Consider the following 27,547-nt stretch of genomic DNA (forward strand, 5'->3'; position numbering starts at 1 on the left):
AGAGAATTTTTAATATTTATTTTTCAGTTTTCGGTGGACACAACATCTTTATTTTATTTTTATGTGGTGCTAAGGATCGAACCCAGTGCCCTGCGCATGCCAGGCAAGTGCGCTATGGCTTGAGCCACATCCCCAGCCCAAATCATGACTCTTTTAAATATCAAAATGGACACACATTCAAGATTTTATTTGCTTCAAAAGGCAGCTAGACTGATGGCAGATAAAGTGAATATCAGAATTAGATCCATTAACAAATTAGTAATACTGAAATGAATATGCAAAAGGAGGCAAAATTTCCAATGGACCTCTAAGAGACAGGAGAGAACTTGCGTGTCTACAGAAAAATAAATTATTTATCATTAATATTATCTGCAGTTTACACAGTTGTAAAATAGCTTCCTCAGAATCAGATAATCCAAGGGGTATCTTTAGGTAGAATTTAAACTATGTAGTTTGTTACTGAAGCACATATTTTGCCTCTATAAGAATGTGTAGCATCTATAGGAGATATTAACAATATACATCCATCTGAACTCTCCTTACAGACTTCTTGAAATAAGTCTAATGCCACCATTTCCTGCCTTCTCATTCATATAATTCACATAAATCTTGTTTCAAAACACCTATTTCTATGGCGATCCAGTATCCAATGTCATCTCATGTATTCTTACTGCTTTAATTTTCTTAAAAACACGAAGACAATCATATAAAAGTTCAATTTCCAGGTTGATTATAGATGTCTTCTTGTTCAATAAGCGATGGCAGGGGCTTACTTTAGTATATTATATGTTGGGTTTCATCTTGCACAGCTATAGATGTCAGAGTTGATTTCTAAAACTTCTATGCAGCACAAGAATAAAAATGGGCAGAACTGACAAAGAGAAAAACTAATTTTCACCTGGCAACAGAGCACCAAAGCCTCAGTCAGCAAACAAGGAGGAGCCAGCCCTGGTCACTTCCCTCTCAAATGGCCAGAGAGCGGAAACACAAAGCCAGACCAATGTCACTTAGGGATTGCGTGGACCTAGACAACTCAACATCCTGGGCTCAGCGTCTATCCACTCTTAACCTGAGCAGCTCTCACGTGGTGGAACGCCCAGCACACAGGGACGACGAGACCGACTAGACTTTGGACCTACAACCCGCAGAGCTCCCGGACGCCCAATTCTGTCTGCATCCCAGGACGCACACCTCCTTGGCTACCGCAGCACGGTCCGGGTCTGTGTACCCTCTTCTAATCACCACAATGACCCTGACAGCGCCTCGGCTGAGAACCTAACCAATAGTCGGGAAAGAAGTACCACGCTCATTCTTGTCAAAGCCGGAGGAGGTAACCCCTCCGCACGGCACTCGCCTCAGGGGCCAGGTCCCGAGAGCCGCCGGCCGCACCCCCGCCGTCCCCACCCCGCCTTCACTCCCGGCCTCCGTCCCGCCTCTCACAGAACTCCGGCGGTCCCATCCGGGCGGCGGCGGGACGGGTTAAACTTCTCGTAGAAGGCTGCCAAGTGACATCTCCTGACAACCCTCGGCAGGAACGCGGTGGTTAACACCAAAGTCTCCCGAAGCTGGAATGACCAGCTGCAAATGCTCAGGGGTGCGAAACACCGGCTTCCGCTCCCAGCACCGCCGCCCAATCAAGTGCCGCTCTCCCGTCACTTCCGCCTAGAAGGTGAGGGGAAGGTTGGGCGGAAGAGGCTCCCGACCGGCCCGGAAGAGGCGGATCCCGTGGGCGGGTGCTGGTGGCCGGAGCCTCGTGGAGGCTGAGGTGAGTCCTAGAGATGCGCGGGGACTGCAGTTTACCTCTCTTAGGCGCTGTTGTTGGGTGGAACTTGGAGGAGGCCTTCGTGCGGAGTTGGGCGGGGGAATTGGCGGCGGATCGCAAAGATCGGGGCAAACGGGTTACTACTGCCCGGGTCCGCACAGCTGTATCTGGAGGCCTCTCAGCTACATTCGCGGCTGGCGCGAGCGGAGTAGACCTGCCCGGCCACGCGTGTGCACGGGTTTGTCCGAAGATGCTGAGCCGTGTTGGTTCGGTGTGCGGAACCCCCACACATTAATCCTGGTTTTCGGGACGTGACGAGTCTATTCCCACAGTCCACGACTTAAATGCATTACAGAAACAGCGTGTTTGGGAGAGCTGTAAGATAGGAAGTGGTGATGGTGTAGTTTTGGAGGAAGATAAGGTCATGGAGTCTCTCCAGAAGGAGGCGAGATCTGAGTACGCGAAACAAAAGTGACCAGTGCCAAGTTGCATGGAATGTTGTTTAAATATAGACTCCATAAAAGAGGCTGCCAGGATAGGACTTGCCGGGAAAGAAGTGGGTATTGGAGGATAATCTAAGTAAAATGGAGAGACAGGAGAATGCATGTTGTTGTAGGTGAGAAGATAATAGGAAAAAAAGCAGTGTCACAAAAGGAAACCAGTCGGGCAAGAGAGAAGGTTGAGAGAGAAAGGAGGATGAATAGGATGTTATTGGAAACCGGAAAACGACTTAGCCCTTTCAAGGGCTTTGAAGTAGGGACAGTGCATTTGAAAAAGATTAGTCTGGTAATATTGCTTTTGAAAGAAAATAATGAAAAACATGGAAGTGGAGGTGCTAGTTGAAAAACTGTGCAGTGATAAAAAACTGGAACTGAAAGTGCCAGAAAGAGAAAAAAGAATTTTTACTTCAGGGAAAACTATCAGGTTGAGTTGACAGATATGAGAGGTGAAAAGTGTTTTAGTGTAGTGGTTTAAGGCAAAAATTTTGGAGTTAAGACTTGCTCAATTGGAATATGAACTCTGTAATTAGTATTCATGTAGGTAGACAGGACTGGAAATGAAAATAATCCCTTGGCCTAGGCATGCTATATGAATTCTCCATATGATAGAAGGAGGTGGTAGATGGATTAACCCGAGGAGCTAACATATAGTTAGTTACAAGTAAGAGGAATTGGGAAATAATTAATCAAATGGCTAGGCCAAAATCATTATCACCATATCAATATTTTCTTGACTTTTTTTTTGGTTGCGGATACTGGGGATTGAACCCAGCCTCATTCCCAGCCACTTTTATTATATTTCTTATTTTGAATCAGGTTCTTGCTAAGTTGCTTAGAGCCTTGCTAAGTTGTTGAGGCTGGCTTTGAACTCATGATCCTCCTGCCTCAGCTTCCCAAGTTGCTGGGTACAGGCGTGGGCCACTACACCCAGCTTTTTCTAGACTTTTAATTGGCTTTGTTTTAGTGTCTGTGAGTAGAGCTTTGAGGCCAGTGGATGAATACTAACAAATATTAGTAGAGTTTGGAATTGGGTATTTTTCTTTTCAAGTAGACTAATACATTGATTCTAATCAGAAAGAGACACTTCTAGAGTTAAACCAAACAAAAAACAAAAACAAGAAACAGCTCCTGAAAAAGAGTATAACCTTTGTGTTTTTTTTTTTTTTTTTTAAGTTGTTTGGGTGTTTGGGGAACACTTTTGAATCTTCCATTGGAGAACAGACATGATTGACTTACCCACTTTTCTTTTTGTACCTTTTATTCACAACCAGCATTTTTATGCATTTGCAGGAATCTTTCAAAAATTGTGTGCCAAGTTGCTCCACCATTTTTGTGTCAAGGGAGGTGCCTGTTCTGATTTTTGAAATCAAGGACAAACCTGCATTTACTAGGACAGTAATTCTAAAAATGTGGTCCAGGACCACAGTAGCAGAAGTACTTGGAAACTTCTTATAATTGAAGTCTTAGATCCCACTCCACACGTAATGAGTAAGAAACAGGTGCCAGGTGTTGGGGTGAAGTAGTTCTCAGCAGTTTTTCTATAAAACCTCCAGATGACTTGGGTGAATACTAGTTTGAGAACTGCCATGCTAGAAGGTAAGTACCATGGGGTCAGGGCTTTTGTCTTGTTCAGCACCATATTTCTGGTGCCTAGAATAGTGCCTGTCTAATTAGTAGGTTTACAGTAAATACTCATTGATAAATACGTTCAATCTCAAGCTGCCAATCATAGTGTCAAAACTTTGTAATTCAAGGGGCAGAAGTGAATTGTTTAGATGCAGTGAGGTATTGTGTCAGATATTTGTCAGATATATCTGACAGTCTAAACAATTTAAAGCTTAAAGCATGAAAGAGTGCATATCCTTAGTGGATTTAAAAATAATGATTTATTTAGTCTAAATGAAGGTTAATAAACCACAAGTTATATGCTTTTAACTACATGATAAACACAACCAAGCAACCTAAAGAACTGAGTTTTCTTTGTTTATATGTACAGATTACCTCCCCTGCAGTATCAGACATCATAACATGGGGCTTACCAAGCAATACCTACGTTATGTTGCTAGTGCGGTCTTTGGCCTGATCGGAAGCCAAAAAGGTAATATTGTCTTTGTGACACTTCGTGGTGAGAAAGGACGCTATGTGGCAGTACCAGCCTGTGAACATGTTTTCATCTGGGACTTAAGAAAAGGAGAGAAGGTGAGTCAAAAATCAACTAGGTTGATACTGATTTGTAGGTATTTGAAGATGGATACATAGAAGTGGGAGAGCTCTGATTTATTTATCATCTATTGATTTTTTTGTGTGTGTATGTGTCTTTAGTAAAAATATCTTTTACCTTTGGATCTAGATAAACTGGCCATCAAATTTTGTTGTGTTCTTCACCAAATTCTGAAAATCATAACCAAATAGGATATTACTTCTTAGATGTCTGGTAGTGATATTTGTAGGTCATTATTTGTCGTCATTATTTATTCCTAGCATTCTTTGCATTTCTCTACCAGTTTCTCTGTTTTCCAAGTTCTACTTGCTCTTACAGTCAGTTATAAAATATTAGACATTTAAATGGTGTATTACTGTGTTATGTTGATAACCATCTTTTTGTTAGTTATACAGATGAGGCCCAAGGGATTTTAAACCAGGCTTTGACTTTGTGTAACACTAAATTCCTTAAGCTTACCACTTCTTCCAAATCAAATATAGGTATTTAAATTTTGTCCATTCACTATCTGACTCCCAAGAGGTTATTATTTTGATACTCTTTGCCACCCAGGGTTTCTTGGGATAAAACCACATGATAAACAGTTTGTTATACTACATGGCCATGCAGATTTATTTCTCATAAAATGGGGCTCAGTTAAAGCAAAGAGGAGTTTATAACTCTTTATTAAATATCATTTGGATGAAACTTATGAATTTATTACATGGCCCACGTAATTTTTATATGTTATACCAGTGCACAGCTTTAGACAAAATAATTTTACTTTTTCTTAAATATTTTATTGCCTAGTACAAATAATAATTTCTACATTAAATAACTTTAAATGAATTACAGAGTTTTATCATTTATATGATTCCAGATCCTCATCCTTCAAGGGCTTAAGCAAGAAGTCACTTGCTTGTGCCCTTCCCCAGATGGGCTGCACTTAGCTGTTGGCTATGAGGATGGGTCTGTTAGAATCTTCAGTCTCCTGAGTGGGGAAGGAAATGTGACCTTTAATGGACACAAAGCAGCCATCACTATCTTGAAGTATGATCAGCTAGGTGGCAGACTGGTTTCTGGATCCAAGGTGAGACTTTGAAGCAGGTGCTCAGACTTTGATACATTAAAGGCCTTATAATTTATGCTAACGCAGGTTTTTCACAAAAATCATGGTTGAAATTATAGACTTTCAATGTTCAAAATCCTATACAGATTTTAGAAATACAATGAGAAGAATGAATGTGAATTGGGAGATTCATTTTTTTTTTCCTGTTATACTTTCTAATAAAAGACTGAAATTCAGGAAAAAGACAGATACCCATGGCAACCATAACAGAACATCATGGTAGAGTACCACCCAAAACCATAAAACAAGAAAAAGAAAACAAAGACTGGAAAAGAAGAGACTATGATGATTATTTGCCAATGAGTTCTGCAAAATTGGTGGCTTAGATTTCATTCCCAATAAAATGTTGAATAACATAAAAATACCATGAAACTTTACTGAAGAATATAATAGAATCCTTTTTTGGGAAACAATTCATATTTTTGAATAGGAAGAGAATATATTGAGAAAATGATAGTGTTTTTTTTTTAATTAATTTCCATAAAGTAATTTAAATATCTCAAAGGTTTTTGTTTAGAACTTGACCAAAGTTTAAAAGCTTGTATGGGAAAATGAATGAATTGTTAACAACAAAATTTGTGGAAAGGAGAATAATAAAAGGGACATTTTAAAATATATTATAAAAACCATAATTTCAAAAGTGTCATATCGATTTGTTACCAATGCAAAATAGGTTATTGCCATCAAATGGAAATCCTATGACCAAATCCACTTTTATATTTCTAATTAGTATATTTTCAAGATAATATTTCTGATAAGTGTAAAGACAATGGATTACTTATAAAATTGTATTCAGATAATTAACTGAGAACTTTCAATTAAGTCTTTTCCTCATGACATATACAAAAATGAGTTGTACATTGAAGACTTAAACGTGAGAAAGTAGTATTTTAAGTAAACCAGAAAGTAAATATTTATCTGATATCAAGGTGGCAAAGGACTTCAAATGTATTAGTAAAGAAAAAATTAAAGGAGAAGATTGATAAGTTTGATAAATTTAAAGACAAGGGACAAAGAGAAATAATATTTAAAAAGGATTAATGTATATCTATTAATAATTTACAAATGGTCAAGTAAAAGATGATACCCGAAGCAAATTAGATGAAAGACATGAATTGGCAATTCTAAAGAGATGAAATGGTGACTTGTTACCTACCATGGTGCATGTAGAAAAATTCTCAGTATTCAGAAATGCAAGTTAAGATAAATGTTTTGACTGAGCATTTTTTATTTATGAAATTGGCAGTGGTTTTTTAGAAAATTAATAATACTCAAGAGTTAATCAGATGAGAACTGGCCTTGTCATATGTATCACTATTGGTTCTATAGGTCAGTGCATTCTGGAGATTATTTCAGTAGTGTGAATCAAAAACTTTAAAAATAAGCATAAGTTTTAATCCAAGAATTTCCCATTTTAATGTTTATCCTAATAGGTATATGTATGAAGATGTGTACAAAAGTATTCATTTCTGCATCTGTATAGTGATAGAAAATTTAAAACTATCTTAATATCTAAATTAGAAAAAATGTTAAATATGGTATATCCTTAGGAGTAATTATTATGTGATAAAAATAATGAGAACACTTTGGAATGATATGGAAAAATGGAAATATTAAATGAAAAATGGTTATAAACTGGTATCTGTTTTATAATAGGAAAATAGCAGAAACATAAATGTAAATATACATATTATGTACATGTAGGAATGAATAAGTGGAACAATATAAAACGAAGTGTCTGCTGATTATCCCTGGGTAATAGGACTAAGGATGATGTTTATTCCTCTGTACTTTCTATGTGCTTTTCCAATTTTCTAGAAAGACTATATTTTGCTTAGTAGTACTTAAATACCATTGTTTTGTTGGAGTAAAGGAAGTTATTTTTCTTCTGTACTATTCCATCCCTTTAGGATACAGATGTGATTGTGTGGGATGTGATCAATGAAAGCGGCCTCTACCGCCTAAAGGGCCACAAGGATGCCATCACACAAGCATTGTTCCTACGAGAAAAGAATCTGCTAGTTACTAGGTAAAGAAATAATGGTTTTTATTTCTAATTTGTTTTCTTACTTTCTCAGCACCATGGTCATGCTTATTCACTAGGCTCTTTTGTGCTCTGCTTTTCTCTCTCCTCACCCTTCCCAAATAGTATCATGGAGCCATCTAAAATTATAGCACTTTAAAATTCTTTTTCTGATTTGTCATTCATTTCTTTGATATTAACTTTTCTATGTTCCTTAATCTTTTGATACAACCTTTATGGAGGGAGCTTTGTTCACTTTCTAGAACTCCAGAAAGTCTGAAAAGCAAAATATGAAGCATTGGGCAGATATGAATACCAGGTGTTTAATTTAGCCTACCTTTTGAGAGAAGTGTTTCATAAGCCTTCTGAACATCTACAAGGTTGAACCATTTGAAATTTCCATTTTTGTACGTCAAAATGTTCAAATAGCAATTTCATATGTGATTCAATCTCATTTAATAATAGTCTAATGATTATTACTCCTAAGAAATGACCAATCAGGAAAGACTGAGGTCTTAGGTTGCCTGGCAGTAACTATAAAAACTTTAGTAATGACTCAGGAAGAGTGAAAAAAAAAAAAAAAAAAAGCACTAAATGCTGCCCCAGTGGTGAAGTTGTTGCTATAGGACAGGATCCAGGTGTATTAGGATGTCTTGTTCATATAAGAGGTTCTGTGAGAGAGTGACACTAGCAAGTAGGATTATATGCTGTGTATGTAAGTCGAATTTTTTGTGGAATTCTTCCACTCATGAAGGAGGATTTTATTTGGTTTATATTGATGAGGAAATTGGAAAGAGGCATCTAAGCAAGAGTAGAACCATTGGGTATTACTTCTTTGGTAGGAAAGAATTGTTTTAGGAGGTTAAGAGCCAGTTATACATATAGGTGGTTTTGAAAGTGATGCTAATGAGCCTGATTTTGATTCTGCAGAGATCATGGAGTAGGTATAAATTTTAAAAAATGAGATTATCTGACAGTGGTATAGTGGGTGGGATGAGAGACCAGCAATGGATGTAGACATCAGATGAGTGGCTGTTAAAAATAATTCAGGTAGCAGGACTGAAATTCAGATTTTTTAATATCAAAATGGATGGGAAGGTGTCTAGAGACTTCACAGAGGAGATGTTTTAAGGACATAGTAGCTAACTAAACACAGGAGAGAAACACAGGGATGGTCTAAGATATCCGTGTTAGACGGTCTGAGAATGTGAATGTTATGGTGATGGAAATGGTGGGAGGAAGTCATGATGAATTTGATTTTTATGTTCTTAAAGAACATAGAAGAGTACTAAATACTCTGAATTCAATTCATTTTTTGTGCTTACAGTAGGTGAAACATCTTAATCTTTTATATAAGAATAACCACAGGGACAGTTAGGATTTTTTGCTTTTCAGAAGAAGGGTCAGATAGAATAGAAACTTTAGACACAGTTGCTATACATTTTCTTTTTATAGCAGTGAGTCCTTTATTTCCATGTTAGTTTAATGATTCTTTCTAAATATATATATATTTTTTTTCCTGTTTCTTCTTTTAGTGGGAAAGATACCATGGTGAAATGGTGGGACCTTGATACTCAGCACTGTTTCAAAACATTGGTTGGCCACCGAACTGAGGTACATGTTGGGTCATGGACCCAGAGAAAGAGTGGGAAGAAATTGTTTTGTCTCTGGCTCTATTTATTTCTTTTTACTACTCATTCTTTCTAATCATCATATGCTGAATGGTATCTTTTTTTTTTTTTTTTTTTTTTTTTTTTGTGGTGGTGGTGCCAGCCATTGGAGCAGATATAGCAACTCTGGCATTTAATAAAAATTGACCTTGAATGGTTTTTAATCATGAGTTTTATTATTTCTGACTAACAGTCCACTTTTGATTCTACAGAGTTCTAATGATAGTCTGTGTATGGTGCCTGGTGCAGCAACATGTAGATATTGTAACTATTGTGGCTTGATCTGTTCAATCAAGTACAGGCAGTAATTACGTATCTTCACATCCTTTTCAGTGCTGTGTTTATATCAGGCTTTCAAAACCATAATACCTTGAATTACTGAAGAAGAGCAGATTTTGCAACACTATTATTATTTTCACTGTTTGATTCTTGGACTTAGAAGTAAAAAATTTTGCAATAAAGATTAATAGGGCACTTTTTACTTGCTAGATACTGCTGAAATCAAAGACGTTTAAGACTAGAATCATCATTTGAGTAGATTACAGTTAAGATTTGTGTTGAACAGCCATTATTTAAATTTGGAAATACGAAGTTGGAGAGAAACTACCTAGTATTGTGTAAGCAACAGTTCTACAGTGGGCCTCTGTTTTTTTTTTTTTTTTTTTTCTCTGTAGAAGTTGCCTTAATATGCCTTTTCTGAGACTTCAAAAGGCCAGGCCAAAGAGATTTTACTTATAGTATTCTTAGATTTTGGAATGTCATATTTTACAACCTAGAATCTTTTAAAAATCATATGCATCTTCTTATACCCTACAGGTATGGGGGTTGGTTCTGGTTTCAGAAGAAAAACGACTTATCACTGGCGCTTCAGACAGTGAATTGAGAGCTTGGGACATCGTTTATCTGCAAGAGGTTAATTACTCTTTTTTTGGGGGGGGGGATTATGGGCAATTTCATAGGCTCATTGAATCAGGTAATTATTAAATTCTATCACATTGATAAGCTACAACCTCTAAACAAAGATGTTTCTTCATTATATATATATGTTCTTGCCTTGTTTATTTGAGCTCTGAAGAAAAATATCTTTAAACTTATAGCTTGTGATAATGCTAGTTTTAGATTATGGCATCCTTAGCCTGATATTCCTGGACCTTTGGTTGTCCATGGATGTATTTCAGGATATCGGAACCTTTTCCCTCAAACAAAAATCTATAAACTTTATGTAAGTTTATAAATATGTATATATATTCTAGTTTATAACTGTTTCTTAAATACTCAAAGAATTTGTATGAAGGGGAAAGGTTATAGACGTTAGGTTTAGATGAAGTTAGAAATATGGTGGTATAGCCACCATAGAACCCATTTAGGGTTCTACATACATTAGCATACAAGGTTTATGGTCTCCTAAGAACAGACAATGTTTTGAAGTAGATGAGGAGTGTTGTGATTTTGCACTATTGTTTGCTAACTGGTTGTCCTTACACTATAGGAAGTTATTGACTATGGTACAGTGAATAACATTTTGCTATATATGATGTAATCAGTCTTTAAAGTAAATTCTGGTGTATGTCCTGCTGTTGAAGTTTGATCAGAGTTCATTAGTCAAGCTATTAGTGACCATAGGAAAGACTTCTACAATATTAAGGCTAAGTATCACCACCTGAAAGACATTTCAGCTTTTATTCTCCCAATTTTATAAAACAGGTTGAAGACCTGGAAGAACCCAAGCCCAAGAAAGTCAAAGAGTCTTCTCCTAGAATGCAGGACTCACTTGTAGCAGAGGATGATGCCCTTGAGCTGGATGAAACTCCTGAAGATGTAATTCATTTTTGTTTCTTTCATTGAGTGTGAGACAAATAAGAACTGCAGAGTTTTAAGTCTATAACTTTTGTCATCTTTTAAGGAATATTTTTATCATCTGCATTTGTCATAATCATATCTTTTCAGAGGTTCAGCAGAACTTACATTTAACCTTCATTTCTTGCTTCTTCTGTAGCGCATCCTTTCATGCAGAAAAGCTGGTTCCATAATGCGGGAAGGAAGGGACAGAGTTGTGAATCTTGCAGTGGACAAGACAGGCAGGATTCTTGCTTGCCATGTGAGTACCAGGCTTAAAGGAGATAATAACAAGGGCTATACTGTTCCTTTCAGGTACTTCTGTTCTTTCACGTTCGGTGTAGAGATGGGTTTTTTTCTTTTTGTAATGTTAATAATCATTGTGTGGTACTTTGTGGATCTATAATCCTTATTTTGTACTTGCATAACAATACTATAATTATTTTTGTTAGCAATCATTTATTAAATGTTGACTTTTCTAAGCAATATTAAAACACATACCTTTTTTCTAGTCTTCAAAGCAGTGCTATAAGTAGGAAATGGTATTCTCACTTTAGAGATGAGACAACACAGAGATTTTGTTCAACATAATTAGTAGGGGGAAAAATATTACTGTTTAGATCTTACTGTGAATAAGTTAAATTACAGACTGCCTCTCCTGGACTCACAACAACCTTTTTTCCTTTCTAGGGAACTGACTCTGTGCTAGAAGTGTTTTGTATCCTGTCTAAAGAGGAAGTTCAGAAGAAAATGGAGAAGAAGATGAAGAAAGCTAGAAAGAAAGCAAAGTATGTTTTCAACAGCTTTGTGAGAAATCATTTACAAACAACAGAACTCACTCTTCTACTTTTTAAATTTTTATTGGTGCATTATAATTATACATAATAGTAGGATTTATTATGTTATATTTGTACATGCACATAGCATTATTTGATCAGTCTCATTCCCCAGCATCTTCCTTTAAGTATCCTGGGTAAGCCACATATTACTGAGAAAAATCATGGCTTCTTTAAGGAACAACTTTATTACTAATTACTTTATTACTAATTACTGTTTAAAGCTAGAGAAGAATTTGTGAGTCTGAGTCCATGTTGAATTTTTTTTTTGGGGGGGGTGCATCTTGAACACATTTCTGAGTCTTGGACTGAGAGAGAACTAGAAAGAGATTACAGAGTTTTTAAAACAATTTTTAAACTATTTAAACTCAAAGGCTAGCAGTTTGCTTTTAATGGCAGTAGCCTATGAGGAAGGAAGGTAGATTGTGTAATGTGCTGAGAAGAAAGACTGGACTTTTATAGAATTGAATTTTGAGGGAAATATAACTTTGAAATAGGTCATTATAGTCATAGAAATCCATTCTCTGATGGTTAAAATTTAGCACATCTTCTGAGACCTTCTCTGGTTTATATGACATGATTAGACTGTTGAGTATAGGACAATGAGGTTTTTTTTTTTTTTTTAAGTTTAAGTTAGAAAAGTGTATTAGAAAGACTTCAGTGGAAATTTCTATCATCCCAGGAAATTTTATGAGCTCTTGCATCCAGAATGTATTATTGAGGTTACCCATTAAGTGGAATAATAGTTTACATTGATTAATACTCATGGTAATGATGTGTAGTTAAGTAACTTGCCCAGAATCTATATAGCTTGTTTTCCAGTGGGCAGGATTTTGGACTGGTAGAGTAGGGCTGCTTCTAGAAACGTGATAGTTGATACTCTTTTTTTTCTCCCCCCTCTAGGTTAAATTCTTGCAAGGGGGAGGAGGAGGACCTTGAAATCAGTGTTGAAATGACTCTGCGGGATGAAATCCAACGAGTGACTAATATCAAAACTTCTGCCAAAATCAAGTGAGTAAAAATATGGTATCTGAAGTTATTATAGAACAGTAAGCCACAAAGTATTATTGGTTTTTTTGTGTGTTTGCATGCTGTCTATATAAATTATATTTTTTGAGACCGTGATCAATCACTCTGTCAAATGTCAAACTCTGTTACTATTGCCCGCATCTTGGGCCCACCTACTCATGTCATATTTGCATTATTATAGCTGTTTGTTAACTTTCTTTTCGTGTTTCCAGTTTAAAAAAAAGTATTATGTCTCATGTTCAGAAAGGATTTTAAATGACTTATGAAAAATATGTACACAAAAATAAGATACACTTCAGAACCACAACCTGAGCCCAGGATTTTTTATTTAAAACACTGTACTTGACTACTATTCAAGACTCTGAGCAATCTTATTTGTAAAATTCTTTATATTTCTTCATATAAACTGAAGACATTGCAGAGATTTCCCCCTATACAAAGTTAAGTTTGTGAACTGAAGAAGTAGCTAAAACTTTTATGATTGTTTTCCCATGCAGATCTTTTGACATGATTCATTCACCCCAAGGGGAGTTAAAGGCTGTGTTCCTGCTACAAAACAATCTGGTGGAATTATATTCACTGAATGCATCTTTGCCTACTCCTCAGCCCATCAGGACAAGCAGAATCACCATCGGGGGTCATCGCAGTGATGTGCGGACTTTGTCATTCAGCTCAGACAATATTGCTGTACTTTCAGCAGCAGCTGATTCCATTAAGATATGGAACAGGTTTGTGAAATATCTTTCTTATATCTTTATTCAGTAGAATTTCTTTTTCTTTTTTTTTTTTCTTTTTTGGTATTCTTGACAGTGATTATTTGTTTCTTAAGGCACTGTGTACATTTCTCTTAAAATATATGTTCAGTGCATCTTGACCATAGGACTGTGGAGCTTACACAAGAAAAAGTTGCCTTTTTATGTTTGGTTCATTTTGATCATTTAGTAAATGGCTGTTGAATGTAGTGACACATTTGATTTCTACATCTATGCATCACTTAACAAAAGGGACACATTCTGAGAAAAGCACACAGTAGGTTTTTATACCTCAGCACCAACACAAACATGAGTAATGCATTACACTTAATATTGCAACAGTATCAGTGTCACTAAGCAATAGGAATTTTTTCCCATTAATCTTATAGGATCATCTCATATGCAGTCTCTTATTGATCAAAATGTGGCATATGACTGGTAGATGAACATGATCCTATAAAATGAACTTTTCTTGTAGTGAACCGTCTGGATGCTAATTCAACTTGTACTACTTATGCTTACCTATTTCCTGGTAATGATAGAATAGGTCCTGTGAAGCCCAACAGATACTTTCCCTACCCCGCTTTTTCTATTGTCTCTGTTCCTTAAGATTACAAGGTTTCTGCAAAGAAAATAAAAATTTGGTATAATGTAATATATTCTTTCTTGAGTATAACTGGGTTTGAGCCAAGATTATTAAGACTTGTCTTCTCTCATGTTGATCTCTGTGTGGCTAAATGTATATCAAATTGTGTATACCAACAGTTAAGAAGTGTGAACAGGTTGCCTTACTAAGAGTTCTTTTTTTCTTTCTCATAGGTCTACACTGCAGTGTATTCGCACAATGAACTGTGAATATGCACTTTGCTCATTCTTTGTACCTGGTGATAGGCAGGTGGTCATAGGAACAAAGGTAAACTGAGACTTTGCTTTGAATTTCTGGGGACTTTTTTATTCAATATCTTAAAATTGTTTGAAAAATGTGTTTTTTTTTAAGCAAATGGTAAGTATATTAGAGCTAGATAATATGGAAGGATGTTTATTGTCCTTTTTGGGGCATTTTTAAAAATAAAAAATCTTTCTTGATTTATCATAAAAAATATGTCAAATTATGAAGAAAAAAAATTGAAATCATGATCCTGAGATGGCTGCCATTTATATTTGGTAATCATTCTTTCATGAATCTTTTTATGAACATATATGTAATTGTTTTAATTGGTGACAAAATGTATTAAGATTAATAATAAATTAAATAAAATATCTGATCATGTTTGACAGATAAAGGCAATAAAATATAAACAAACTTCTCTCAAGTACTCATTCTTAGATGCTAATCAATTTGAGCCTAAGCAGACATGGATTCGACTTCAGATTCTCTGTATACAAAATGGGTAATTTGAAGCAAATCTCACAACTTGGAATATTCCTTCATCTATATAACAGGAGGGTGACATTTGCATTTAAATCCTGGCTCTGTCATTTACTAGATATTTGAGCAAGTAACCTTAACTTTGTTAGCCTTGATTTTTCACATGTGCAGTGATATTAACAACACACTTCACAGGGATGCAGTATTACTTAGCATAGAGACTGGCCCACAGTAACTAACTAGTAGATAATAGAGCTGGTAGCAGAAATAGCAGTAGTGGTGAGAGTAAAATTGAATAATGTATGTGGTGTGTTTTGAAGCTGCTTTGTAAATATTTGTCATCATTATTCTCTTAAACCTGTGCCTTATTTGTGTGAATTTTATTAGAAAAAAATCTGTGTATTATTAAATGGATATTTTTACCATGTGAAAAATATGATACATTAGAAAGATTTTAGATTGAATATCAGAGAAACAGCATTAACATTTGAATTGAAAGTTTCTTATTTTTTTATTCTTTCTTTCAACAAATGGCCACCTAATATTTGCTATTGGGAAAGCATTTTGTGAATTGGTTGGAGCACTGCATATATAAGTAGCATGCAGTCCCAGACCTAGTGACTGTGGTTGGTAGGTATCTGTCACGACATTTGAGAGAGATTGCGGATATAATCTCCATTTTACAGATGATAAAAACAGGTTCATGGTGATGAATTCTCTGGTGGTCACAGAATAAGGAAGAGGCAGATAAGGGACTCAAGTCTTTCAGCTTATCTTTACCACCACATTGTACAGAAGCTCGTCACATAGCCAGGCTTTGCTTTTGTGAGTATGTTACATACTGGCTCTGTGATGGAGTTACAGAAAGTTGTGGCAACAATGACAGTGACAGGATTACCACAAGGTTGTACTATGCATTGTTGTGCAGTATGGTGCCAAGGTTTATTCAACATGTCAGTAGGGTATTTGAAAGCATTTATTCAGATGGGGAATACAGAGCATGGGATACATTTTCTTAGGCGTTTCACATTGTTTCTGGTTGGTTGTGAAATCTTTTCTAAATTGTAAAAGCATGAATCATGGGTTGTAGAAGTGCTCATTAGAACTGTGTGCATTTTGTGTCTTTCCAGACAGGGAAACTGCAGCTTTATGACCTGGCCTCAGGAAATCTGTTAGAGACAATAGATGCCCATGATGGAGCTTTGTGGTCCATGTGTCTCTCTCCAGATCAGGTAATTGAACTAGATTTTAAAGCTGTGGACTTCAGCTCTATGGTTGCATTTCCCAATTTTTATATCAAGTTTAATATCTGTTCTCTTGAGTTTTCTTTAAAGAATAAAACTTTAAAGGAAAAGTGTGCCTAATCTTCAGAATTTTTGTATGATACCATCTCATATATCTGATAATGTGATTAGCTGTCATTATGAAATGAATTCTGGTTCAATTGCTCTTGACTATCAGCAACATGGCATCAAATTACTTATCCTTACAATTTTTCATACCAATGGTTTTTAATCCTTGAGAAGAAATGTTCTCTTGAGCAGCACAATGCAGAGGGTAGATTTCTGTTTCTTTTTTAGTAGAAATACTTTGGCTATATAAGTCTAGCATTTTCAGAAAATCTGTAATCCTAAGCCTTTATGAGTCAATAAAAGTTGGAGTTACCCTGGAGACCTATATATTCATTCTAGTGATGGTGCTGGTTGCCCTAAAGATTTTGGCATCATGTTTTTTGACAATACCTTAAAAAGAGATTTTGGCCTATTCATTTAAATATTCAAGAAAATAATCTAGAGTTTAGAGTGACAAATGTCATTTGAGATAAAGTATTAACAGCACCTTGCATATGTAGCATTCTCTTTTCCTTTAAATGATGTGATTTTTTGGTATAACAAAGTGAAGGTTCATGGAAATGTTGTGTCTTGGGTTATAAATCTGTGAGACAGCACAATAGACAACTGAGATTCAGTGATCTGACTCCTTATTTTGTGTGCTTTACCCCAACTTTATGCTATAATGGGTCTGGTTTCTTGGAGAAACATTTCAAACATGTTTTAAACAGATGCATTACAAGGATAAATTTATACCTTCTCAGGTGAAATACTTTTAATTAGTTAGATTGCCATTCTATATACATTTGTCAAACTAGTTTTAATTACTTCTTTATAGCAAATTCTTTTGATTATTTCATTCTTGTGTGAGCAAAAATCCCCACAATGTTCATTAAGGATTTTTCTTCCCAATGCAAACAAAAATATAACTAGGACTTTTCCTTAGTTATTACCTCTGTCTTTTGTGGGTCTGTGCTAGGAGTTCTCAAATAAGGTCTATAGCAGCAGCCCCAAAAGAGACAATAGAAAAGGTTTGGGAGAAACACATTTTTCTGAATTCTTATCTTGTGTTTTTAAATAAAAAGCTTTTTTATTATTTTGCTGTGTCTTCTTTGCAGAGTTTCTATGCTAAAATAGTCTGTAACTGAAATGTCATTTAATTTCCAGCGAGGCTTTGTGACAGGTGGTGCAGATAAATCTGTCAAGTTCTGGGATTTTGAGTTGGTGAAAGATGAGAAAAGCACCCAAAAGAGGTAAGTGGAAATTTTTTGTGTCCATTTTTTTTGGAGTGAAAAACGGGGAGCCATTGAATAACCTTTTGACATATGTAGTTGTGTTGTACTCTAAAACTGGGAATTTTCTGATTGTGGAATACTTATATATGTATATTTTTTTCTTGACGCTTTCTGTGGTGCTAGACTTTCTGTGAAGCATACCCGAATGTTACAGCTAGATGAAGATGTTCTCTGTGTCCGTTACTCTCCCAATCAAAAGCTGTTGGCTGTGTCTTTGCTGGACTGCACTGTGAAAATTTTCTATGTTGACACATTAAAGGTACATTGGTTATGCCTGGGAATATTTTCTAATTCTGATATTCACAATTTGGCTTGAGATTCTAAAGAGGTAATTTTGACTACACCCAGCAGTAGTATATTTCTAAAAACTTGTGTGTGAATCAAAATATTGTAAGTGCAAAGGGAAGAGTTTTAAAAGAGTTCTATTATTCATAAACTTCATGTAAATCGAGTAATGTATGGTGCACATGTTCAGGAAATCTTTCAGATAGAAAATTCTACTATAACCAGTAGAATTTTAAGAGCATTTCTAGGTGTCCTAGTCAGTAATTGCACACTTGGCTGATACATTACCATCATTTATTTATTACTGGACCCCATGCCAAGAGTGCTGTTAGGCCAGAATAAGGAAATATTTTTGTGAAACAAATGTCCCAGTCTTTTCAGCTAAGAGATCCAAAGAACATCTCTGTGCTACATTCTAACTGAGGCAGTAGGCTTCAGGGGGCTCCTTGCCTTCACTGTATTATAGTACTCCTGGCAAGTGCATGTAAGCTCTGAGGGACTCAAGTAATCATAACTAGCTATCTTCAGTGCCTTGTCTCTGAGAATATATGTAAACGATCCAGAAATGCCTTTTGTTATTTGAAATTTGTATTTCAGATGCACATGTAATAAATTATACCTATGTTTTTAGACAGATATAAATTATTTATGTTCTTTTTCTCCTGTATTTAGTTTTTTCTTTCATTATATGGACACAAACTACCTGTTATATGCATGGACATCTCTTATGTAAGTAAAGCTTAATTTGTGTCTCAGTAACGTTAACTTATTATTGTCTAAATTTCTGTAGTTGGTAGAGTACCCTGAAAATGAAACACTAAAAAGCCATCCTCCTTTGTTTTGTGAAGAAGGAACTTGGCTTAATATTTGGATATTATAGTTAATTTTCCATTATGTGTTTTTTAGTCTCTCAGCCAGAATCTCATATTTTCCAGTACCTTGTTATGATTAATAGTGAGAATATATGTTTAAAAAACAAGGTCTATTCTGTGTGAAAGGGGAAGGAATTGACCTCATAGCTTTCTGATTTGTACATTAACAGAAGCATTTGTACACTGAGAAAGGAAAAATAAGAGGAAGTAATGACAGAGGATTATAGGATTCAAGGCTAGGTCATAAACATTTTAGTGGATTCTTTTCCAGTCTCTTTTCTCCTCTGTCCTCTTCTACTGTTCGTCCAAATCCCATTGCAGAAATTAGAGATTCTTTTTCCTATTTAACAAAGCAAATAGGTAATCCTAAATCAAAGCACAGCACTCCATTGTGGCAGTACAAAAATATTGAAGCTACAGAGTTCATGCTTTCCCCTTAATTTTTTGGCTTTACAGGTTTTGAAAGAAATGAGTTAAATGTTCTGGTTAGCTTTTATCTAACTTGCAAAATTAAAATACTAAATAATGTTTTATTTTTCTTTCATATAGGATGGAGCACTAATAGCAACTGGCTCTGCTGATAGGAATGTGAAGATCTGGGGTTTGGATTTTGGGGATTGCCACAAGTCTCTCTTTGCACATGATGACAGGTAGGTATAATCTTCTCAAAGGCTTCCCTTTGAGTCACCTGTAAGTGTCCTTTCCCTAGAGCATCTGTGTCTGTTATTCAGTGTTCTCCAATAGTGATAAATTGGAAGTTTAATGTCGTCAGACACTCTAAAGCTAGCTGGTCAGAAGCCATTCTTGTATATAGGATTCATATATAATCTCTTCTTATGACACTTGAATACTTTTCTCCCTTTTCAGTGTGATGTACCTACAGTTTGTACCTAAGTCTCACCTCTTTTTTACCGCTGGGAAAGATCATAAGATTAAGCAGTGGGATGCAGACAAATTTGAACACATACAAACTCTGGAGGTAATCTTACCTATACTGTTTGATCAGTACTTAAGAATTATTTTTCAAATATTTATATCACCCACTAATATAAACATGTAGTGTTCTATGATGAGTTATTCTTATTTGAGTTCTTCTGGTTTTCTTTCTCCAGGGGCACCACCAGGAAATATGGTGCCTAGCAGTCAGCCCCAGTGGAGATTATGTTGTATCATCATCCCATGACAAATCTCTGAGACTTTGGGAGAGAACAAGGGAACCTCTTATCCTTGAAGAAGAAAGGGAGATGGTAAGAACTTTAGGCTTGATTCAGATATGCTGGTGGGTAACTGACAGTCTGACACAGCTTAAGTTTTCTCTTTAGTGTAGTCATATGTCTTTCAAGAACCTTGTTTCCAAGATGGTTGTCGTCCATTTCAGAAACCAGGGACAGTCAAAGATGTCATAGGGGAATTATGTTTTGAAAGAAGCAATGTCTGCCTGTTTTATTTCTCTTTATGTAGAGACCATGTTTTTTTCTCCCAAATTAACATATCTGTCTCATGGCAGCAAAGGGAAGCAGAATATGAGGAGAGTGTGGCCAAGGAAGACCAACCAGCAGTAAGTAAATCTTTCAAAACCCTGAAATTTTCAATGATTTTAAGAATTCTATCTGATAACTATGTTAACATTTTTATAAAATATACTGTTTTTATTGACCCTTTAACTTCTGTCAGTGATATATTTTTGTTTTTGGCAGGTTCCAGGAGAGACTCAAGGTGACAGTTATTTTACTGGAAGGAAAACTATTGAAACAGTCAAAGCAGTAAGTTGATCTAGAATGTAGTATCTTGTTTTTGTAGGATCCCAACTGTTTAGCAAAAGTCTTATTTTGTATCAACCACATTGTAGCCCTTTTGTGGCAAAGAGGAAATTGAAGATGGGGAGCATAACCTCTGTTTTCTTCCTTGTAACCAAGGACAGGAGTAGTCCTGTGTCAGGACCTGGATTCTATCAAGGAAATCTTCTGAATGTGGCACCTTTTAGGTGCTCCTGGGAACTGCCCTACTCATGGTGTCCAGACATGATCTTACCTGAGTTCCTGGCACTTATCCTCTTCTTTAATACATTAAAGAAAAAAGAAAACCAAAGACATCTTAAAAGTGCTATTTGGCACTCTATTGGCACATCTTTATTAGTCAGGCTTTCTAGTTTCACTGTCCTGTGATGGTGGAGTGTGTTGTGATAGTTTCTCTCCTTTGTCATCATCTGTGTAGGCTGAAAGGATCATGGAGGCCATTGAGCTATACCGAGAAGAAACTGCAAAAATGAAAGAACACCAAGCCATTTGTAAAGCTGCAGGCAAAGAGGTGAGATAGTCCATTAAACTAAGCGCTGAGAAATATTAATAAATACTGTTACTGAAAAAAAAAAAACATCATTTCAGGATTTATTAACTCTGATTAGGATATAAAATAAATGCAATAAGATATTTTTGAATTCAAAAATTAGAAGAAATGGAGTAACTATTGGAGGAAGGAAGCTTAGTCTTAATAAAAAGGGGAGGCTAGAAAATTATAGACTGAGGTGATTAGCATACTGAGCAGAAACATATTGAGTTCCTACATTTGTTTAGAAAACAGGGTAACCATTTCACATTTTTAGATGAAATGTATTTCCTAAACTCATTTAGAAACTAAAAAGCCTGACAATTCTTTTATGCTTATCCAGCAATTTCAATTTTTAGGGTCTCTTTTCTCTGTTTGAAATTGTAAAATACTATTATTACTCTGTAATATGGCAAGTACCATCAAAGTCTCACTTTAATTAATGACTCGATTTAATAATTTCTTGATAGGTTCCTCTTCCCGTCAACCCCATCCTGATGGCTTATGGCAATATTTCAGTGAGTAGAATGTCTAAGAGTTTCCCATTGGTTATTCAAACATTGCTTTCAGAGGAAATGAGAAGGCATCATAATTTGAGAATGGATGTGACAGGAAATCTTTTTTTTTTTTTTTCTGATTTCTGTTTCCTTTATTGCTAAGCATGTTGACCATTTTTCATATATTTTGGCCATATGTATTTCTTCTTTTGGAAAATGTCTATTTAGATCACTTGCAGGTTTATTTGGGGAGTTATTTGGGGTTTTTTTGTTATTGTTGTTAAGGTTTTTAGTTGTTTATATATTCTGGATATTTCCCTTATTAAAAGAGCTGCTAGACAAGATTTCGCACATTCTGTAGACCCTCTTTTCATGCTCTTCATTTCTTTGCTGTGCAGAAACTTTTTATTTATTTTTTTTTATTAGTTGTTCAAAACATTACAAAGCTCTTGACATATCATATTTCATACATTTGATTCAAGCGGATTATGAACTCCCATTTTTACCCCATATACATATTGCAGAATCACATCAGTTACACATCCACTTTTTTACATACTGCCATACTAGTGTATGTTGTATTCTTCTGCCTTTCCTATCCTCTACTATCCCCCCTCCCCTCCCCTCCCATCTTCTCTCTGTACCCCATATACTGTAATTCATTTCTCTCTCTTGTTTTTTTTTCCCCTTTCCCCTCACTTCCTCTTATATGTAATTTTGTATAACAATGAGGGTCTCCTTCCTTTACCATGCAATTTCCCTTCTCTCTCCCTTTCCCTCCCCCCTCTCGTCCCTGTTTAATGGTGATCTTCTTCTCATTCTCTTCCTCCCTGCTCTGTTCTTAGTTGCTCTCCTTATATCAAAGATGTTTTGTGTTTAAAAATCTTTTTTTGAATGTTGGCATCCTCTTGGGTATTTTGTATTTCAAAAGGACCATTTTATTGTGACTTCTGAAGTCAACCTCTTCAATTGTACTGGACTGACATTCTTCTATTTTCTAGTCCTATGTATCTCAGTGTTGGAAATCCTCAAAAGATTGTGTTTATTTAAATGAATTTTGAAATAAATCTTTGGAGGAGAAATTGACATAAATCAGAGAGAAAGAGAAAGGGAGGGTAATGAGAAAACATGCTTATCCAGCAATCATGAATTACTATGTATATTACCTTCATGTTTCATTCATCGCAAAAATCTTGTGAGTCAGAGTACTTTGTTTGTAAGGAACAGAGCCTAATTGTGAACCCAAATCCAACTAAGTGTAAACCCATTCCATGTTGCCATTATAGAACACTATCAAGTGAGAGAAGGCTCTATGTTTTATTGTTGTTGTTGTTTTCAGGAAATTGAAATTATTGGGCTTTAGTAGGAACCAATAAAGAATATCACTAATGGTATTATCCTTCTTTTTTAGCCTTCAGCATATGTATTAGAGATTTTTAAAGGGATCAAATCAAGGTGAGTCCTAGGGTACAGTTACTAATGATTGTCAGGTAACAAAATTTATTGAATGCTTATCTGAAAATGAAATAGAGATTACACTTGATGGTTATTTTCCTCATAAGATTATGTCAAAAATTTTCATGGAAAATAATTCATTACAATCTTTTTGAAATGTGAGAGCTAGGAGGTTCCTCCTAAAGTATGAAGGGAGATGCTTTTGAGAACAAGTGAAGGGTAGTAGTTATAATTCAATCAGAAGTGCCAACTATGAACATTTTTTCTTAAGAGTTCTATAAGCCTAATAACTGATCAGTCGGCATGAGGTTTTTTTCAGGTTTCTGTTGTTGAATTACTTTCCCGAGTCTTTTTTATTTTTTTTTTTACAAGTTTGAGAAGCAAAAGCTGACATATTCATTTCTTTTGATTATTAACAAAAGTAATATTTCATCATGTTTATTTTTTTCCTGTGAATTTTTTAATTGCTTTTTGTTTTTGTTGTTGGTTCTTGTACTGTTTTTCAGACTTTTTAAGTTTCCTTTGTCATACATTTTTGGAATAATATTTTCCAGGATTTCTCTTTTGGTTTTAAGTTTGGCCCACTGAAGGTTATTTTCATAACAAATCACAATATCTACATATGAGCCTTACTAAACATTAATAGGACTATCTAAAGATAATGATGAAACTTTACTAAAGAAACGTAAAAGAAAATTGATTAATGGAGGTAAAAGACAAACCAAGATGAGAAGATTTGGTTTTCTTTAATTAGTAGGTTTTTTATCCCATTGAAATATTCTTGAGATTTTTAGTTAGAATTGATGATATAATACTAGAGCTAGTATTAGAAAGAGCAAGCTTCTGAAAAAGCAAAACTAAAATAATGTCAGAATTAATCATTATTGTAGACTGAAAAGTCCTAGAACACACACATAGAAGAACTCGATATATGGTAAAATAAATATAATATAAAAATAGAATATTCAACAAAAGTCTTTGGAGACATTCATCTAGAAAAAACTTTCAGATTTTCCTACCTACCATGCCACCTTCCTATATGCATTCCAACTAGATTAAAAAATATAAAAATCAAAATAATGAAGAGAGAATTATTCAGAATATAAATGAATATTTAATTAAACACAGAATGGGCACGATCAATTCTGGTATAAAAGCAGTAGAAAAATAGTTAAGGAAGAGAAGTAAAAATGGACCATGTTAAAAAATGTGATATCTTCAATATTTTTTCTTCTTCAGTGAACTGGAAGAGTCCCTACTTGTGCTGCCTTTTTCTTATGTTCCAGACATTCTTAAGCTCTTTAATGAATTCATCCAGCTGGGCTCTGATGTTGAACTTTTATGTAGGTGCCTCTTCTTTCTCCTCAGGTAATACCTTTTTCCAAAAAATACCATGTCTTCTCAGCAGAACAGCTGTTAACTGACATCTTTGATACTTTGGGATTAAAAATCTTATGTTTCTGTTTCAGAAACTGTTACAGAAATTGTCTTCTGACATAGCATATTTCTGACCCTTTGGAATCATTTTGCCTTTTGTAGTGTTAAGGCAGTGCTGAGGAAAGCTTAACCAGTGATAGATCTTCAAAGTGCAGTCTTAGTGGCTTTGGTGTCAGTTACTAAATAGCCAGTATATTTATTTGTTGTTTCTTTTAAACCATTTAGTTTAGGCTGGTTTTTTTTTTCCTCATAATGTTTTAAATAGTTAGTTTATATCTCCCATCTATACATGTGAAAATGGAAATGTGGGAGCATATATGGAGAGACACTTTGAACATACAGAGCATATGTTCATTAGGCTATATTCTTAAATGTGAAGAATTCTCTGCAAATATGTAGTTGAGAAGAATATATTTTGAAAGACTTAAGACTCTTAAGTTATTCTGCTCCTCTATTCTCTGAACCTCACTCTCAGGCAGTTAGCAGAGGTCAAGAATAGGGACAAAAATTGAATATTCCTTAAAATAACTGCTAGGGGGAAAAAAAAAAAACTGGTCGGGCAATACCAAACAGTTAAACAGAGATAGTAATTGACTAGAATCAAATTTAGTGAATTGGCATGTTTAACTCTCTATTCATTATATTCAGGATAGTAACAAGAGAAAACAGTCCAAGAACACATTCGTAAAAGTTACTGTTACTGTTTATATTATTCTTTTGTGATTGTTATGATTTGGGGTATGTTTTGAAGAAAGAAACTCATATTTAATAATCTTTTATAGCTATGGCATGTATACTATTGAATCAGAGTGAAATCAGAGTTAACTGGTTCTATGAGAAACACTGAATACTTATAACTGTTCAGAAAGTTGTAGGTGAGCACTACCTGGTGGGTTGTCAGAGCAAGACTGACCATTTTGGGCATCTTGGTACTCTAGATCAGAATTTGACTGTCTGATGAGTGACTCTCCTCCTTTTTTTTGCTCTGCCTTTATTAATAATGTTAACATTTTTTAGAAGGAACATTCTGTCTCTGAGCTTTTCATAATATACCACCAACATAATCTGTGGCCACTGGGTAGATTGCTGGGAAAAGAAACAGCTTGCAAATAAGTGTGGTAAGGTTTAGTACAGTATTTTTTAAATTGTTATCAAATTGAGTTGAACTGTCTGAGCAATAAACTGTTTTAGCTTTTTTTGCTAGAAGCATTTCTGTACTCCCATTTGGTGAAGTGAATCTGTATTTTGTTGTTGCTTTAATATTGTACCTTTTTGCTATTTCTAGAAAGATTGGACCAGAACTTTTCTTTGCAACGTGACTCTTTTTTGTTTTCCTATTAGAATTCACTTTGGACAGATCACTAGCAACCAAATGCTTGTGCCAGTGATAGAGAAATTAAAGGAAACAACTATTTCAAAAGTCAGACAAGTACAGGTAAGTTTTTTTGTATAGAATTATAAGAATCAGGCAAATCTCAACATATATGTGACTTAGAGATGTGGAGTATGTTGTGCCTTATCTTTAGCAATATCAACCACATATAAATCTGTTTGAGATAAAGTTTTTGTTGATATTGGTAGGAGTAGACTTTAAAAGGAAACAAATGAAAATCCCTAAAAACTCCTCAGGGAAAGAAGGATATGTAACCATATCTAAAGCTGTGGTTCCCCTAGCTCACTTATGCTGTTATATTAAACTGAAATGTCAGAAAGCTTGTTTAATCTTTCTTTTGTTCCTCTCTAGGATGTTATCGGCTTCAATATGGCAGGTCTTGATTATCTCAAAAGGGAATGTGAGGCAAAAAGTGAAGTTATGTTTTTTGCTGAGGCTACTACCCAATTGGAAGAAAAGAAAAGGAAGAGGAAAAAAAGAGAGAAGCTAATTTTAACATTGACTTAGAACTGAAATGTGGTGTCTTTTCTACTGTTTCCTTAAAAGAACTTCTAAACTAAGCAGTAGTAGCATGGCACCATCTTAAAAATGCCAAATAATAGAAGATTATGTTGTGGAAGATCTCAGAATATGGCTCCCAGCTTTGCCTGAGGGAATTTCAACATGAGTCTATGATCTGGCTCCACTTGTTGGACTTGAAAGTGTGACTAGCTTAAAAATCTTTGTGCTTGCAGCAGATTAAGTCCCACAGGAATTGCCTCCTTTTTATTTTCTAGCAGGGAACAAAGAATTTTTAAAATTAATTATTTATTTCACTGCAGTTGAAATTAAAATTTCAAAAGGGTTTTTTAAAAAATATTTCTTGTGGCAGATAATTTGTTGTATGCTTTGTTACCTTCATACTAGGTTTTACCTCCCTTTTAAGACAGTCAGGTGCATAATTGATTTTCATTTGCCCATTATGCAGTGTCATGGACTCATGAAGCCGAAAAGGACCACAAAAATTATCTAGAAAGGTCTCCTTAAATGTAACTTCTTACAGGTTGTTATATCTGTATATAAGATCTTAATTGCTCTTTATACATTTCTGAATAAAATGGTTGTTTCTAATTAAAGAGTAGTCAAGGTAAGATGCCTTGCTGGGCTTCTGAGTGATTGATGCTCTGTGTTTATGTTCATGTACATGTTTATGTTCGTGTTCATGTACATACATGGTATATTTGAGGAGGTGGGAATGTTCTAGGTAGAGATTGACACAAATATCTTTGGACCTGGGCTTTTCTTTGGGGAAGTTTTTATATTACTAATTAAGATTCTTTGTTACAGCTTGTATTCAGATTTTTTTATATATTCTTGAGGTAGTTTCACTCTTTATATTTCTATAAATTTGTCCGTTTCATTTAAATTTCTGTGTTTTGGTGGTACAGTTTTCTTCCCAGGCTCAAGAGTTGCAGGTCTTGTGGCTTAGAGATTTATGTCCCAAACCATGAATCTGTTAATTAAGCGTAACACTAAAGTGTTATGAAATGAGAGAAAGGATACAGTGGTGTA

The 27,547-nt window shown here is 35.2% G+C and overlaps 2 protein-coding genes across 2 annotated transcripts in view; one reads left to right on the forward strand and one right to left on the reverse strand.

The window, feature by feature from the left end:
• The window catches only part of Gdap2 (ganglioside induced differentiation associated protein 2), a 61,275-nt gene extending 59,662 nt beyond the window's left edge, over nucleotides 1–1,613 (reverse strand). Inside the window, exon 1 of the mRNA XM_026407285.2 lies at nucleotides 1,441–1,613. The gene's annotated coding sequence lies outside the window, so the exon portion shown is untranslated. The remainder of the gene's footprint in view (nucleotides 1–1,440) is intronic.
• Nucleotides 1,614–1,664: 51 nt separating this feature from the next.
• On the forward strand, nucleotides 1,665–27,228 carry Wdr3 (WD repeat domain 3). The gene is made up of 27 exons (XM_026407283.2): nucleotides 1,665–1,765; nucleotides 4,259–4,461; nucleotides 5,343–5,552; nucleotides 7,502–7,620; nucleotides 9,150–9,228; nucleotides 10,101–10,196; nucleotides 10,989–11,102; nucleotides 11,281–11,382; nucleotides 11,811–11,908; nucleotides 12,860–12,967; nucleotides 13,483–13,713; nucleotides 14,557–14,650; nucleotides 16,237–16,338; nucleotides 17,605–17,690; nucleotides 17,856–17,991; nucleotides 18,690–18,746; nucleotides 19,439–19,539; nucleotides 19,757–19,868; nucleotides 20,002–20,136; nucleotides 20,397–20,447; nucleotides 20,587–20,652; nucleotides 21,104–21,196; nucleotides 21,685–21,732; nucleotides 23,123–23,166; nucleotides 24,406–24,534; nucleotides 25,945–26,038; nucleotides 26,348–27,228. Exons 2-27 carry the CDS (start codon nucleotides 4,291–4,293, stop codon nucleotides 26,501–26,503), a joined length of 2,832 nt encoding a protein of 943 aa, XP_026263068.2. The 5' UTR covers nucleotides 1,665–1,765; nucleotides 4,259–4,290; the 3' UTR covers nucleotides 26,504–27,228.
• The last annotated feature ends 319 nt before the right edge of the window (nucleotides 27,229–27,547 follow it).

Source organism: Urocitellus parryii, chromosome 11 (assembly GCF_045843805.1).
Source record: "Urocitellus parryii isolate mUroPar1 chromosome 11, mUroPar1.hap1, whole genome shotgun sequence".
Classification (NCBI taxonomy): Eukaryota; Metazoa; Chordata; class Mammalia; order Rodentia; family Sciuridae; genus Urocitellus; species Urocitellus parryii.